Below are 12,945 nucleotides of genomic sequence, written 5' to 3'. Positions count from 1 at the left end.
TCTCTCGTTCTCTGGTAGCCATACCATATTGTCTCTCTCTGTCAGTCAGATGAAAGTAGGGAGGTGCTTCTGCCCTTAAGTGGAATCCGCTCGGTCAGCACAGTCACCTTGACACAGGGCGATCCGAGTCAGTATTCTCTTCTTGAAACCCCTTCTGAACCAGAGAGGTGATGTTATGTCAGACAGTCAGTAGAGATCTGAACCAGAGAGGTGGTGTTATGTCAGACAGTCAGTAGAGATCTGAACCAGAGAGGTGGTGTTATGTCAGACAGTCAGTAGAGATCTGAACCAGAGAGGTGGTGTTATGTCAGACAGTCAGTAGAGATCTGAACCAGAGAGGTGATGTTATGTCAGACAGTCAGTAGAGATCTGAACCAGAGAGGTGATGTTATGTCAGACAGTCAGTAGAGATCTGAACCAGAGAGGTGATGTTATGTCAGACAGTCAGTAGAGATCTGAACCAGAGAGGTGATGTTATGTCAGACAGTCAGTAGAGATCTGAACCAGAGAGGTGATGTTATGTCAGACAGTCAGTAGAGATCTGAACCAGAGAGGTGGTGTTATGTCAGACAGTCAGTAGAGATCTGAACCAGAGAGGTGATGTTATGTCAGACAGTCAGTAGAGATCTGAACCAGAGAGGTGGTGTTATGTCAGACAGTCAGTAGAGATCTGAACCAGAGAGGTGGTGTTATGTCAGACAGTCAGTAGAGATCTGAACCAGAGAGGTGATGTTATGTCAGACAGTCAGTAGAGATCTGAACCAGAGAGGTGGTGTTATGTCAGACAGTCAGTAGAGATCTGAACCAGAGAGGTGGTGTTATGTCAGACAGTCAGTAGAGATCTGAACCAGAGAGGTGATGTTATGTCAGACAGTCAGTAGAGATCTGAACCAGAGAGGTGATGTTATGTCAGACAGTCAGTAGAGATCTGAACCAGAGAGGTGATGTTATGTCAGACAGTCAGTAGAGATCTGAACCAGAGAGGTGGTGTTATGTCAGACAGTCAGTAGAGATCTGAACCAGAGAGGTGATGTTATGTCAGACAGTCAGTAGAGATCTGAACCAGAGAGGTGATGTTATGTCAGACAGTCAGTAGAGATCTGAACCAGAGAGGTGGTGTTATGTCAGACAGATTTTAGTCATTTACTGTCTCTTTCCTTTATGTTAAAACAAAAAAAGGCATCAAGGCTGCGTCCGAAATGACACCTAAAGTCCTATTGATCATCTGGAATGTCCTTTATGTATGTGTGTGTGTGGTTAATATTCCTTAGGCCAATACTCTTACCTACATGAATCTAAAGATGCTAAATATTCCCCCATCAGCACAACCCAAAAATGGGACACACAGCTTGTTCCCCAGAACAGAATTCACCTTCTTCTAATGGCATCGTGTTCCCTATATAGTGCACTGCTTTTGACCCTATGGACCCTGATTTATATGTAAATCCTCAGAGTCTCTGTCTGAGTCTCACACAAGGTTCCTGGCAGGCTGACATTTCCAAAGTGGCGCCACATTGATTAGTCTCCATAGGAAAGCTCATATTACCTGCCATTGCTGCCATGAAGCCGCAGCCCTTGAGAGAAGCTCTCAAGGCCAGAGAGAGAGAGAGAGAGAGAGAGAGCGCACTGGTGGGGGGAGAGAAAGGTGTCTGTCTCCGTCTGTCTGTCTCTGTTTGTCCGAGAGTAGTTCTCCCTCATTTGGACTGACAGACAAAACGCTCCAATCGGATGCTGATCCTGAAATGATTGACATCTCTGTCTGCCACTGACAGATGAGAGCCATAGAAAGTCATGAAGCTCATCCTTCAGTCGTGTTTGTGAGTGAGTGGGTGCTATTTCTTCAACTCCCTTTCCTCCTTATCAATGTGTGTGTGTATTAGGTCTGTGACAGCCATGGAATTTTGGATGACAGTTATTTGTCTGACAGTTATTTGTCAGCCAAATGACTGCGGTCACCGTTTTATAATCGTTCGAAAGCAAAAAATAACTTCTCTGCTACAACACTTTGCTGAAACAAGGAGCAACAAAGTTGAATCACGTTGTAAAGATTCATCGTTACCGCGGAAACAGACTCAACCGCACGTGTCGTCTTTTTGAAATCCTGGCCGTCTGGTCTTCAGTCAGCTGTTTGTTCCATTTTTGTTAAATGATTAAACTGGCTAGTTTAGCCTCCTCTGCTGTTAGCTGTAAACCAGGCTAGCTTTTACTCAGCTGCTTTAGGGTAAAGTTTGTCCACTTCAATATGAAGTTGTTCATCCATAATAGTCTGTTACATGATTATACAATTACCGCGCCAGCCCTAGTGTATGTGGATCTGTGGAGGTAAGGACCTGAGTCCTAATGAATTGTTGTGATTGTGGCTGATGTTGGTCGGGGCCCAGGCAGCAGGCTTACCCTGGTCCCTGCTGTAATCCCCTGTCTGTCTGGTCTGGGCCAAGTCACCAAGCCACTATTTTGGGATTCCCAGCTGCCTGCCAGTGTGTTTGGGAATTATTCATAGGCAGCTCATCCTGACAGGCAGCTGTGGGACAGACCTCAGGAGTGTGCGTGTAGTTGTGTACAGTGTGTATGTGTAGTTGTGTACAGTGTGTGTGTGTGTGTGTGTGTGTGGTTGGAGCAGGGTTGTTGTGCCACTGCCAAGGCAGAGATAGAGAGAGAGTAGCCTTGCTAACCCATAACACCTGTAGAAATCCAACTATGTTAACGTGGATGTTCTATGAACTAGCTATAGAGTTCCTGGCTCTTTAGTTTATAGCGCTCCACATAACATCACCACTTCCATGTGGAAACCCATTGTCCCTGAGCAGCTCACATTATGTCACAGCACAGTTCCAGCATTCTCTCCTGTCCCCACTCTTTATGTGCATCCCAAACGGCACCCTATTCCCTATTTAGTGCACTACTTTGACCAGGCTCATAGGGCTCAAAAGTAGTGCACTGTATAGGGAAAAGGGTGCCGTTTGGGAGGCAGCCGATGTCTTCTCCATGACTGACTCGGCTCTCCGTTTCCCTTGTAGTTGGTTTCCATCATGAGGAGAAATGGCCACTGGCCCCAGAAGAGCTGCAGAAAATAAATATGTAATGGTTGGGGAAAAAAAGTTAGTCCTTCTATCCATAGCTCTGTCTATGAATTTGAGAGTGATTCAGCCACATGTCTCCAGCCACATCTCTCAGAAACAAAAAAATGGTGGGGTGACCGCTTTGTTGTTGTTTGAATCCCAGACTGCCCCTTTAATGCTGCTGGAGGCTTTCCCCAAGAAACAGAAACCTTCATAACCATTCCTATCTGTGCACTATGTAGGGAATATGGTGTCATTTGGGACGCATCAACAGAAACTGGCGGAGAGTTCCTGTCTCTGTGTCGACCGACAGAAACATGATGTGCCGCTGTATTAATCTGCCTCTGTAGAGCTGAGATGAGGGGCTACCTCAGAGACTCTGATATTGGCTATTAAGGTTATTGATGCTTTGGGAGGAGGAGACTTTGCTGTTGATTTGCCAGGGGAAAATGTGACTGCCGCTGTGAAGAGTAGAGAGAGACAGCGAGAGAGCGACGCGATCAGCATCAGCATCAGCATCAGTTTATGCCTCAGCTGGTGGCAGGTAGGCTAGATTGTCATGTTGGATTGTCGAAAGAAGCAGTTGCAATTTGGAAAGTAAATGAGGGGTAAAGAAATTATTGGGCTTGATTTATGAGAAGCTTGCAGGAGGACAGATGGCGGATGTCACATTTGAAGTTCAGCCTCGCTCTGAACAGCATCACATATAAGTAATAATTGAAGGGGTAAAAAAAAAAAATCCAAAATGATCAGACATCTGAAGGTTTGAGCTGCAGATGGCAGCGTATGACCCCTGTACACTGTGCTGCCTGGTTGGCTTCCACTTTCACCTGTGATCTTTTGGCGTATGTCCTGATGTGCTGGGATCTCATTGTTTATGCTGTGTGTGTTCCTGTCGGTCAGTTTCGATAGTGTGTGTGTGGTGTGCGTTCTTGTCCATCCATCTCCCTTCCTCCCTCCATCTATATGTTTACCTGTCATGTTCTGTCTCTTAACCCGCTCCGTTTCTCTCTTCCACAGACATGCAGGCCTCTGAGCATCTCTAACAGGCAGCACTCTGTGGAACCATGGACTCTTCATGTTCTGAGTCCCAGTCCCAGGGTGACGGTGAGAAAGCCCTGGTGAGTACAAGCCCCATCCCTCCTCTCTTCTTGGGCAGGAAAATGTCACCTCACAACTTGCAGGAGCATCAAGTCCCTTTTGCCTGGACTTTGCCCTATTAGCTTTGTGCTTCTTGTCCTGTAAAGCCCAATTATAAAGCCTTATTCTCTTCTTCCTGGTCCTGGATGTCTTCCTCATTGATGGCTTTGTCATATGTAATGTCCTTATCAGTGCTGATGATGGGTATGTTCAGTTCAGGGCTCTCAGTGTCTTAATGATGGCCTACGGTGCTCATGTTCATAGCCTGCCACCGGCTTTGACAGTCCCACACTGAGTCACAGTCTCAGGCACTTGTGCAAGACATTACAGGTCGCTTAGCCTTTTCATGCCTCATGTGGGAATGCCAACAGCAGAGAGAGAGGGATATGAAGAGGTGAACGAATGAGGAAGACGAAAACCTGGAGAAGATAAAACCTGACTACTGCTTTCACATACTCACAATGTCCACATACACACAACTATACACACAGCTATACACACAGCTATACACACAGCTATACACACAACTATACACACAGCTATACACACAGCTATACACACAACTATACACACAGCTATACACACAGCTATACACACAGCTATACACACAGCTATACACACAGCTATACACACAACTATACACACAGCTATACACACAGCTATACACACAGCTATACACACAGCTATACACACAGCTATACACACAGCTATACACACAGCTATACACACAGCTATACACACATCTACCCACAATTATAAACTGGGTGGTTCGAGCCCTGAATGCTGATTGGCTGACAGCCGTGGTATATCACGTAAAACATCTATTTGTACTGCTCTAGTTACGTTGGTAACCAGTTTATAATAGCAATAAGGCACCTCTGAGGTTTGTGGTATATGGCCAATATACCACGGCTAAGGGCTGTATCCAGGCACTCCGCTTTGCGTCTCATCAACCCAGTCATGCACTTTATGAACTTGAACTCCACTATAAAAAGCAACTAGACATTATCTCACATTTCTTTTAGACTAACATTTAGTTTTCAACAGTGGAGATTTGAATAAACCTTGCTGTCTGTCTCTCCGACATTTGCAACATTATTTCAATATTCAAATTCGATCTCCTGCTGTCCCATAGTAATGAACGTGTCGGGAGTCGGGACGAGACAGACAGGCAGGAAGCGTTTCTCAGCCGGTCGAAATCATGAATCAGCTGGCATCGTTTTTATGGATATATATATATATATATATATATATATATGTATATATACACTGCTCAAAAAATTTAAGGGAACACTAAAATAACACATCCTAGATGTGAATGAATGAAATAATCTTATTAAATACTTTTTTCTTTACATAGTTGAATGTGCTGACAACAAAATCACACAAAAATTATCAATGGAAATCAAATGTATCAACCCATGGAGGTCTGGATTTGGAGTCACCCTCAAAATTAAAGTGGAAAACCACACTACAGGCTGATCCAACTTCGATGTAATGTCCTTAAAACAAGTCAAAATGAGGCTCAGTAGTGTGTGTGGCCTCCACGTGCCTGTATGACCTCCCTACAATGCCTGGGCATGCTCCTGATGAGGTGGCGGATGGTCTCCTGAGGGATTTCCTCCCAGACCTGGACTAAAGCATCCGCCAACTCCTGGACAGTCTGTGGTGCAACGTGGCGTTGGTGGATGGAGCGAGACATGATGTCCCAGATGTGCTCAATTGGATTCAGGTCTGGGGAACGGGCGGGCCAGTCCATAGCATCAACGCCTTCCTCTTGCAGGAACTGCTGACACACTCCAGCCACATGAGGTCTAGCATTGTCTTGCATTAGGAGGAACCCAGGGCCAACCGCACCAGCATATGGTCTCACAAGGGGTCTGAGGATCTCATCTCGGTACCTAATGGCAGTCAGGCTACCTCTGGCGAGCACATGGAGGGCTGTGCGGGCCCCCAAAGAAATGCCACCCCACACCATGACTGACCCACCGCCAAACCGGTCATGCTGGAGGATGTTGCAGGCAGCAGAACGTTCTCCACAGCGTCTCCAGACTGTCACGTCTGTCACATGTGCTCAGTGTGAACCTGCTTTCATCTGTGAAGAGCACAGGGCGCCAGTGGCGAATTTGCCAATCTTGGTGTTCTCTGGCAAATGCCAAACGTCCTGCACGGTGTTGGGCTGTAAGCACAACCCCCACCTGTGGACGTCGGGCCCTCATACCACCCTCATACCACCACCCGTTTGAGCAGACACATGCACATTTGTGGCCTGCTGGAGGTCATTTTGCAGGGCTCTGGCAGTGCTCCTCCTGCTCCTCTGGCACAAAGGTGGAGGTAGCAGTCCTGCTGCTGGGTTGTTGCCGTCCTACGGCCTCCTCCACGTCTCCTGATATACTGGCCTGTCTCCTGGTAGCGCCTCCATGCTCTGGACACTACGCTGACAGACACAGCAAACCTTCTTGCCACAGCTCGCATTGATGTGCCATCCTGGATGAGCTGCACTACCTGAGCCACTTGTGTGGGTTGTAGACTCCGTCTCATGCTACCACTAGAGTGAAAGCACCGCCAGCATTCAAAAGTGACCAAAACATCAGCCAGGAAGCATAGGAACTGAGAAGTGGTCTGTGGTCACCACCTGCAAAACCAGTCCTTTATTGGGGGTGTCTTGCTAATTGCCTATAATTTCCACCTGTTGTCTATTCCATTTGCACAACAGCATGTGAAATGTATTGTCAATCAGTGTTGCTTCCTAAGTGGACAGTTTGATTTCACAGAAGTGTGATTGACTTGGAGTTACATTGTGTTGTTTAAGTGTTCTCTTTATTTTTTTGAGCAGTGTATATATATATATTCTTTAAAGCCATTGAAAAAAGGGACAATGAAACGCAGCTAATTTGCAGTCTTTCCAACTTCAGTTTGAAGTGATTGTGTTACTGTAGCTAAGTTGTTGGCTAGCTCCTCTGAACAACAGTGTCCTGACGAGTGATCATATTCTCTATGCCAGGCGAAATCGCGCCTCATTAGCTCATTGTTATGGATGTATCCAAATAAATGTCACAGGAAAACAGCTTAAACAAATGCAAATGCAGCTACTTTGCTGTTATTCTGGCTGAACCTTTTGATGTGACTGAAAGTTAGCCGTAGTTGGCTAGCTAGCAGGCAAGGGATAAGAATGTTGCCAGCCAGTATGGCAATGGAACATTTAGAGCAAACGACTGGGTCACGTCTATAGATACAAAACAAAAAGACTGAACGACTGGGTCGCGTCCATAGATACCGAACAAAAAGACTGAACGACTGGGTCACGTCCATAGATACAGAACAAAAAGACTGAACGACTGGGTCGCGTCCATAGATACAGAACAAAAAGAACGAATGACTGGGTCGCGTCCATAGATACAGAACAAAAAGACTGAACGACTGGGTCGCGTCCATAGATACAGAACAAAAAGACTGAACGACTGGGTCGCGTCCATAGATACAGAACAAAAAGAACGAATGACTGGGTCGCGTCTCTAGCAACCCTAGATTTGTGTCAGGACTATAGCTTGTGGAAGGATGAAATAGTATGAATAAATTAATAAAAATAACATTTTTTATGAAAACATGTCAATCATTACTTCGTCTCGGGCCTAACAACACCCGTGCCAATATATCCAATAAACACCGGCTTCTCGGGCGTTATCACTTAACTATACCCACAGCTAGACCCACAGCTATACCCAAAGCTATACCCACAGCTATACCCACAGCTATACACATGCTGGCACATAAACACAAAATACACAAACACATGTTGTATCATCATCATCGGCGATCACTCTAGTCCAGTATGATTGTCCTCCATGGGGACGTCTATGTGTGGGTCTTCAGATGGCTGTAGAGGCCTAGCTGAGCTCCACAGGCTATGTTGCAGTGTGGGCATGTGTGAGTGATGGTTGTGATGATTGTTGGGCCTTCCTGGTGTTGAGTCTGTCCTTGCGTAGCTGCCGCTTGTTCTCTGTCAAAGCCCCAGGTGTTACAAGTCACCCATAAACAGGGTGTTGCTCCGTCCCTCCCTCTGTGAATCTCTCAGACAGTGTGCTCATTAAAATGGCACACGTGCCATGGACAAACAAGCAAGAGGTTGGTTGGTTCAATACTGATGGGATTACAGGCTGAGTTTTGAACCCAGTCACCCCTTCCCTCAAGACTAAGGACACCATTCAGAATGTACACTGAGTATACAAAACATTAAGAACACCTGCTCTTTCCGTGACATAGACTGACCAGGTGACTCCTAAATATTAGGAACTGAATATTAGGAAGGTGTTCCTAATCTTTGGTATACTCAGTGTACATAAGCTTGCGTGATTCTGACTCCATTGATCATTCATTGATGTCAATTAGATACTTCCGATTTACAAAATCCTAGTTGACCATTGTTAAGATCAGAATAGGCTTGCTTTTCTAGGTGACCCCTGACCCAATATGGAAAGGTGAATGATCGTTTGCCCTGTAGAACTCCCTCCCTTAAACCACCAGTCCAGAAGAATCTCAATATCGAGTTCCTCCTCAAACTTTCAGGAGTAGCGCTCAGAGCCTGCTTAGGGCTGGGCGATATCAAATTAATTCAATTAATTTGAATGTATGTTTTAGCGCGATGTTCCAAATGCCTGTATCAAGGTTTTAATTTTGTTTTGTTTTCATGAGCGTTCTATGTTTTTTTTGGTCTCATCTACTTCGCTCCTTCTGTGCTGTGTTCACTGTGTACCTTCCCACTCTCACACAGACACCAAGCCCCTCCTCCTTCTGTGCTGTGTTCTCTGTGTACCTTCCCACTCTCACACAGACACCAAGCCCCTCCTCCTTCTGTGCAGTGTTCACTGTGTACCTTCCCACTCTCACACAGACACCAAGCCCCTCCTCCTTCTGTGCTGTGTTCACTGTGTACCTTCCCACTCTCACACAGACACCAAGCACCTCCTCCTTCTGTGCTGTGTTCACTGTGTACCTTCCCACTCGCACACAGACACCAAGCCCCTCCTCCTTCTGTGCTGTGTTCACTGTGTACCTTCCCACTCGCACACAGACACCAAGCCCCTCCTCCTTCTGTGCTGTGTTCACTGTGTACCTTCCCACTCGCACACAGACACCAAGCCCCTCCTCCTTCTGTGCTGTGTTCACTGTGTACCTTCCCACTCTCACACAGACACCAAGCCCCTCCTCCTTCTGTGCTGTGTTCACTGTGTACCTTCCCACTCGCACACAGACACCAAGCCCCTCCTCCTTCTGTGCTGTGTTCACTGTGTACCTTCCCACTCGCACACAGACACCAAGCCCCTCCTCCTTCTGTGCTGTGTTCACTGTGTACCTTCCCACTCGCACACAGACACCAAGCCCCTCCTCCTTCTGTGCTGTGTTCACTGTGTACCTTCCCACTCGCACACAGACACCAAGCCCCTCCTCCTTCTGTGCTGTGTTCACTGTGTACCTTCCCACTCTCACACAGACACCAAGCCCCTCCTCCTTCTGTGCTGTGTTCACTGTGTACCTTCCCACTCCCACACAGACACCAAGCCCCTCCTCCTTCTGTGCTGTGTTCACTGTGTACCTTCCCACTCTCACACAGACACCAAGCCCCTCCTCCTTCTGTGCTGTGTTCACTGTGTACCTTCCCACTCTCACACAGACACCAAGCCCCTCCTCCTTCTGTGCAGTGTTCACTGTGTACCTTCCCACTCTCACACAGACACCAAGCCCCTCCTCCTTCTGTGCTGTGTTCACTGTGTACCTTCCCACTCTCATACAGACACCAAGCCCCTCCTCCTTCTGTGCAGTGTTCACTGTGTACCTTCCCACTCTCACACAGACACCAAGCCCCTCCTCCTTCTGTGCTGTGTTCACTGTGTACCTTCCCACTCTCACACAGACACCAAGCACCTCCTCCTTCTGTGCTGTGTTCACTGTGTACTTTCCCACTCTCACACAGACACCAAGCCCCTCCTCCTTCTGTGCAGTGTTCACTGTGAACCTTCCCACTCTCACACAGACACCAAGCCCCTCCTCCTTCTGTGCAGTGTTCACTGTGTACCTTCCCACTCTCACACAGACACCAAGCCCCTCCTCCTTCTGTGCTGTGTTCACTGTGAACCTTCCCACTCTCACACAGACACCAAGCCCCTCCTCCTTCTGTGCAGTGTTCATTGTGAACCTTCCCACTCTCACACAGACACCAAGCCCCTCCTCCTTCTGTGCTGTGTTCACTGTGTACCTTCCCACTCTCACACAGACACCAAGCCCATCCTCCTTCTGTGCTGTTTTCACTGTGTACCTTGTGTGACGACCCTCCCACTCTGTCTGCCGTATTCTCTCTTTGCTCTTGTTTCCTTATTAGGATGCCGGTGGGCGGAGTTGGGAGGGTCGTCAGCTACATGGGAAACACCTTGGCTTGGGTGTGTCCCAGGATAAATGGACCTCTTCCACATTCATTGGGGAGACTCTCCATGCAGACACCTTTATTGATTTTTGTTGTGGTATTTTTGTGGCTTTTTGGTTGTTTGCTTTGGCACCTTTCAACACCTTGCATTATTACATTTATGCATGCAAAACACTCACTTACACTACTGATTACTGATTACACACACCATTGTTAATTGTACTTAATTTACTTTAGTTAATAATAAATATATATTTTGGTATTCCTTGTCTCCACGTTGTCTCCCTTTTGTTACGAATTTTGAGCCGGTTCGTGACAAGTGGGGGCTAGTCTGGGATCTTGAAAGTGTTGTGTTTGGGAGAAAACGTGGAGTTAATGTTAAATTCTGTAGGTGCTTTGGTTGTACAGTGAGGGAAAAAAGTATTTGATCCCCTGCTGATTTTGTACGTTTGCCCACTGACAAAGACATGATCAGTCTATAATTTTATAGTATTTAGTCAGCCACCAATTGTGCAAGTTCTCCCACTTAAAAAGATGAGAGGCCTGTAATTTTCATCATAGTTACACATCAACTATGACAGACAAATTGAGAAAAAAAAATCCAGAAAAATCACATTGTAGGATTTTTAATGAATTTATTTGCAAATTATGGTGGAAAATAAGTATTTGGTCACCTACAAACAAGCAAGATTTCTGGCTCTCACAGACCTGTAACTTCTTCTTTAAGAGGCTCCTCTGTCCTCCACTCGTTACCTGTATTAATGGCACCTGTTTGAACTTGTTATCAGTATAAAAGACACCTGTCCACAACCTCAAACAGTCACACTCCAAACTCCACTATGGCCAAGACCAAAGAGCTGTCAAAGGACACCAGAAACAAAATTGTAGACCTGCACCAGGCTGGGAAGACTGAATCTGCAATAGGTAAGCAGCTTGGTTTGAAGAAATCAACTGTGGGAGCAATTATTAGGAAATGGAAGACATACAAGACCACTGATAATCTCCCTCGATCTGGGGCTCCACGCAAGATCTCACCCCATGGGGTCAAAATGATCACAAGAACGGTAAGCAAAAATCCCAGAACCACACGGGGGCACCTAGTGAATGACCTGCAGAGAGCTGGGACCAAAGTAACAAAGCCTACCATCAGTAACACACTACGCCGCCAGGGACTCAAATCCTGCAGTGCCAGACGTGTCCCCCTGCTTAAGCCAGTACATGTCCAGGCCCGTCTGAAGTTTGCTAGAGTGCATTTGGATGATCCAGAAGAGGATTGGGAGAATGTCATATGGTCAGATGAAACCAAAATAGTATAAAACACAACTCGTCGTGTTTGGAGGACAAAGAATGCTGTTGCATCCAAAGAACACCATACCTACTGTGAAGCATGGGGGTGGAAACATCATGCTTTGGGGCTGTTTTTCTGCAAAGGGACCAGGACGACTGATCCGTGTAAAGGAAAGAATGAATGGGGCCATGTATCGTGAGATTTTGAGTGAAAACCTCCTTCCATCAGCAAGGGCATTGAAGATGAAACGTGGCTGGGTCTTTCAGCATGACAATGATCCCAAACACACCGCCCGGGCAACGAAGGAGTGGCTTCGTAAGAAGCATTTCAAGGTCCTGGAGTGGCCTAGCCAGTCTCCAGATCTCAACCCCATAGAAAATCTTTGGAGGGAGTTGAAAGTCCGTGTTGCCCAGCGACACAGACTTCCAACATCACTGCTCTAGAGGAGATCTGCATGGAGGAATGGGCCAAAATACCAGCAACAGTGTGTGAAAACCTTGTGAAGACTTACAGAAAACGTTTGACCTGTGTCATTGCCAACAAAGATAAACTTTTGTTATTGACCAAATACTTATTTTCCACCATAATTTGCAAATAAATTCATTAAAAATCCTACAATGTGATTTTCTGGATTTTTTTTCTTCTCATTTTGTCTGTCATAGTTGACGTGTACCTATGATGAAAATTACAGGCCTCTCTCATCTTTTTAAGTGGGAGAACTTGCACAATTGGTGGCTGACTAAATACTTTTTTCCCCCACTAGTACTTGGTGGCAAAACCCTTGTTGGCAATCACAGAGGTCAGACGTTTCTTGTAGTTGGCCACCAGGTTTGCACACATCTCAGGAGGAATTTTGTCCCACTCCTCTTTGCAGATCTTCTCCAAGTCATTAAGGTTTCTAGGCTGACGTTTGGCAACTCGAACCTTCAGCTCCCTCCACAGATTTTCTATGGGATTAAGGTCTGGAGACTTGCTAGGCCACTCCAGGACCTTAATGTGCTTCTTCTTGAGCCACTCCTTTGTTGCCTTGGCTGTGTGTT

General features: G+C 46.3%; 1 protein-coding gene across 3 annotated transcripts in view; it reads left to right on the top strand.

The window, feature by feature from the left end:
* The window catches only part of LOC311130158 (oxysterol-binding protein-related protein 8-like), a 176,240-nt gene that overhangs the window by 19,710 nt on the left and 143,585 nt on the right, over positions 1 to 12,945 (top strand). For all 3 annotated transcript variants that reach the window (XM_084162852.1, XM_084162851.1, XM_084162850.1), the window contains exon 3: positions 4,080 to 4,180. In XM_084162852.1, coding sequence (XP_084018978.1) covers positions 4,127 to 4,180 — 54 coding nt within the window. In that variant the 5' untranslated portion in view covers positions 4,080 to 4,126. The remainder of the gene's footprint in view (positions 1 to 4,079; positions 4,181 to 12,945) is intronic.

The sequence above is a fragment of the Coregonus lavaretus genome, assembly GCF_964263955.1.
Source record: "Coregonus lavaretus genome assembly, chromosome: 5".
NCBI lineage: Eukaryota > Metazoa > Chordata > Actinopteri > Salmoniformes > Salmonidae > Coregonus > Coregonus lavaretus.
Note: the sequence above shows the minus strand (reverse complement) of the source record. Positions and strands in the feature narration are given on the sequence as shown.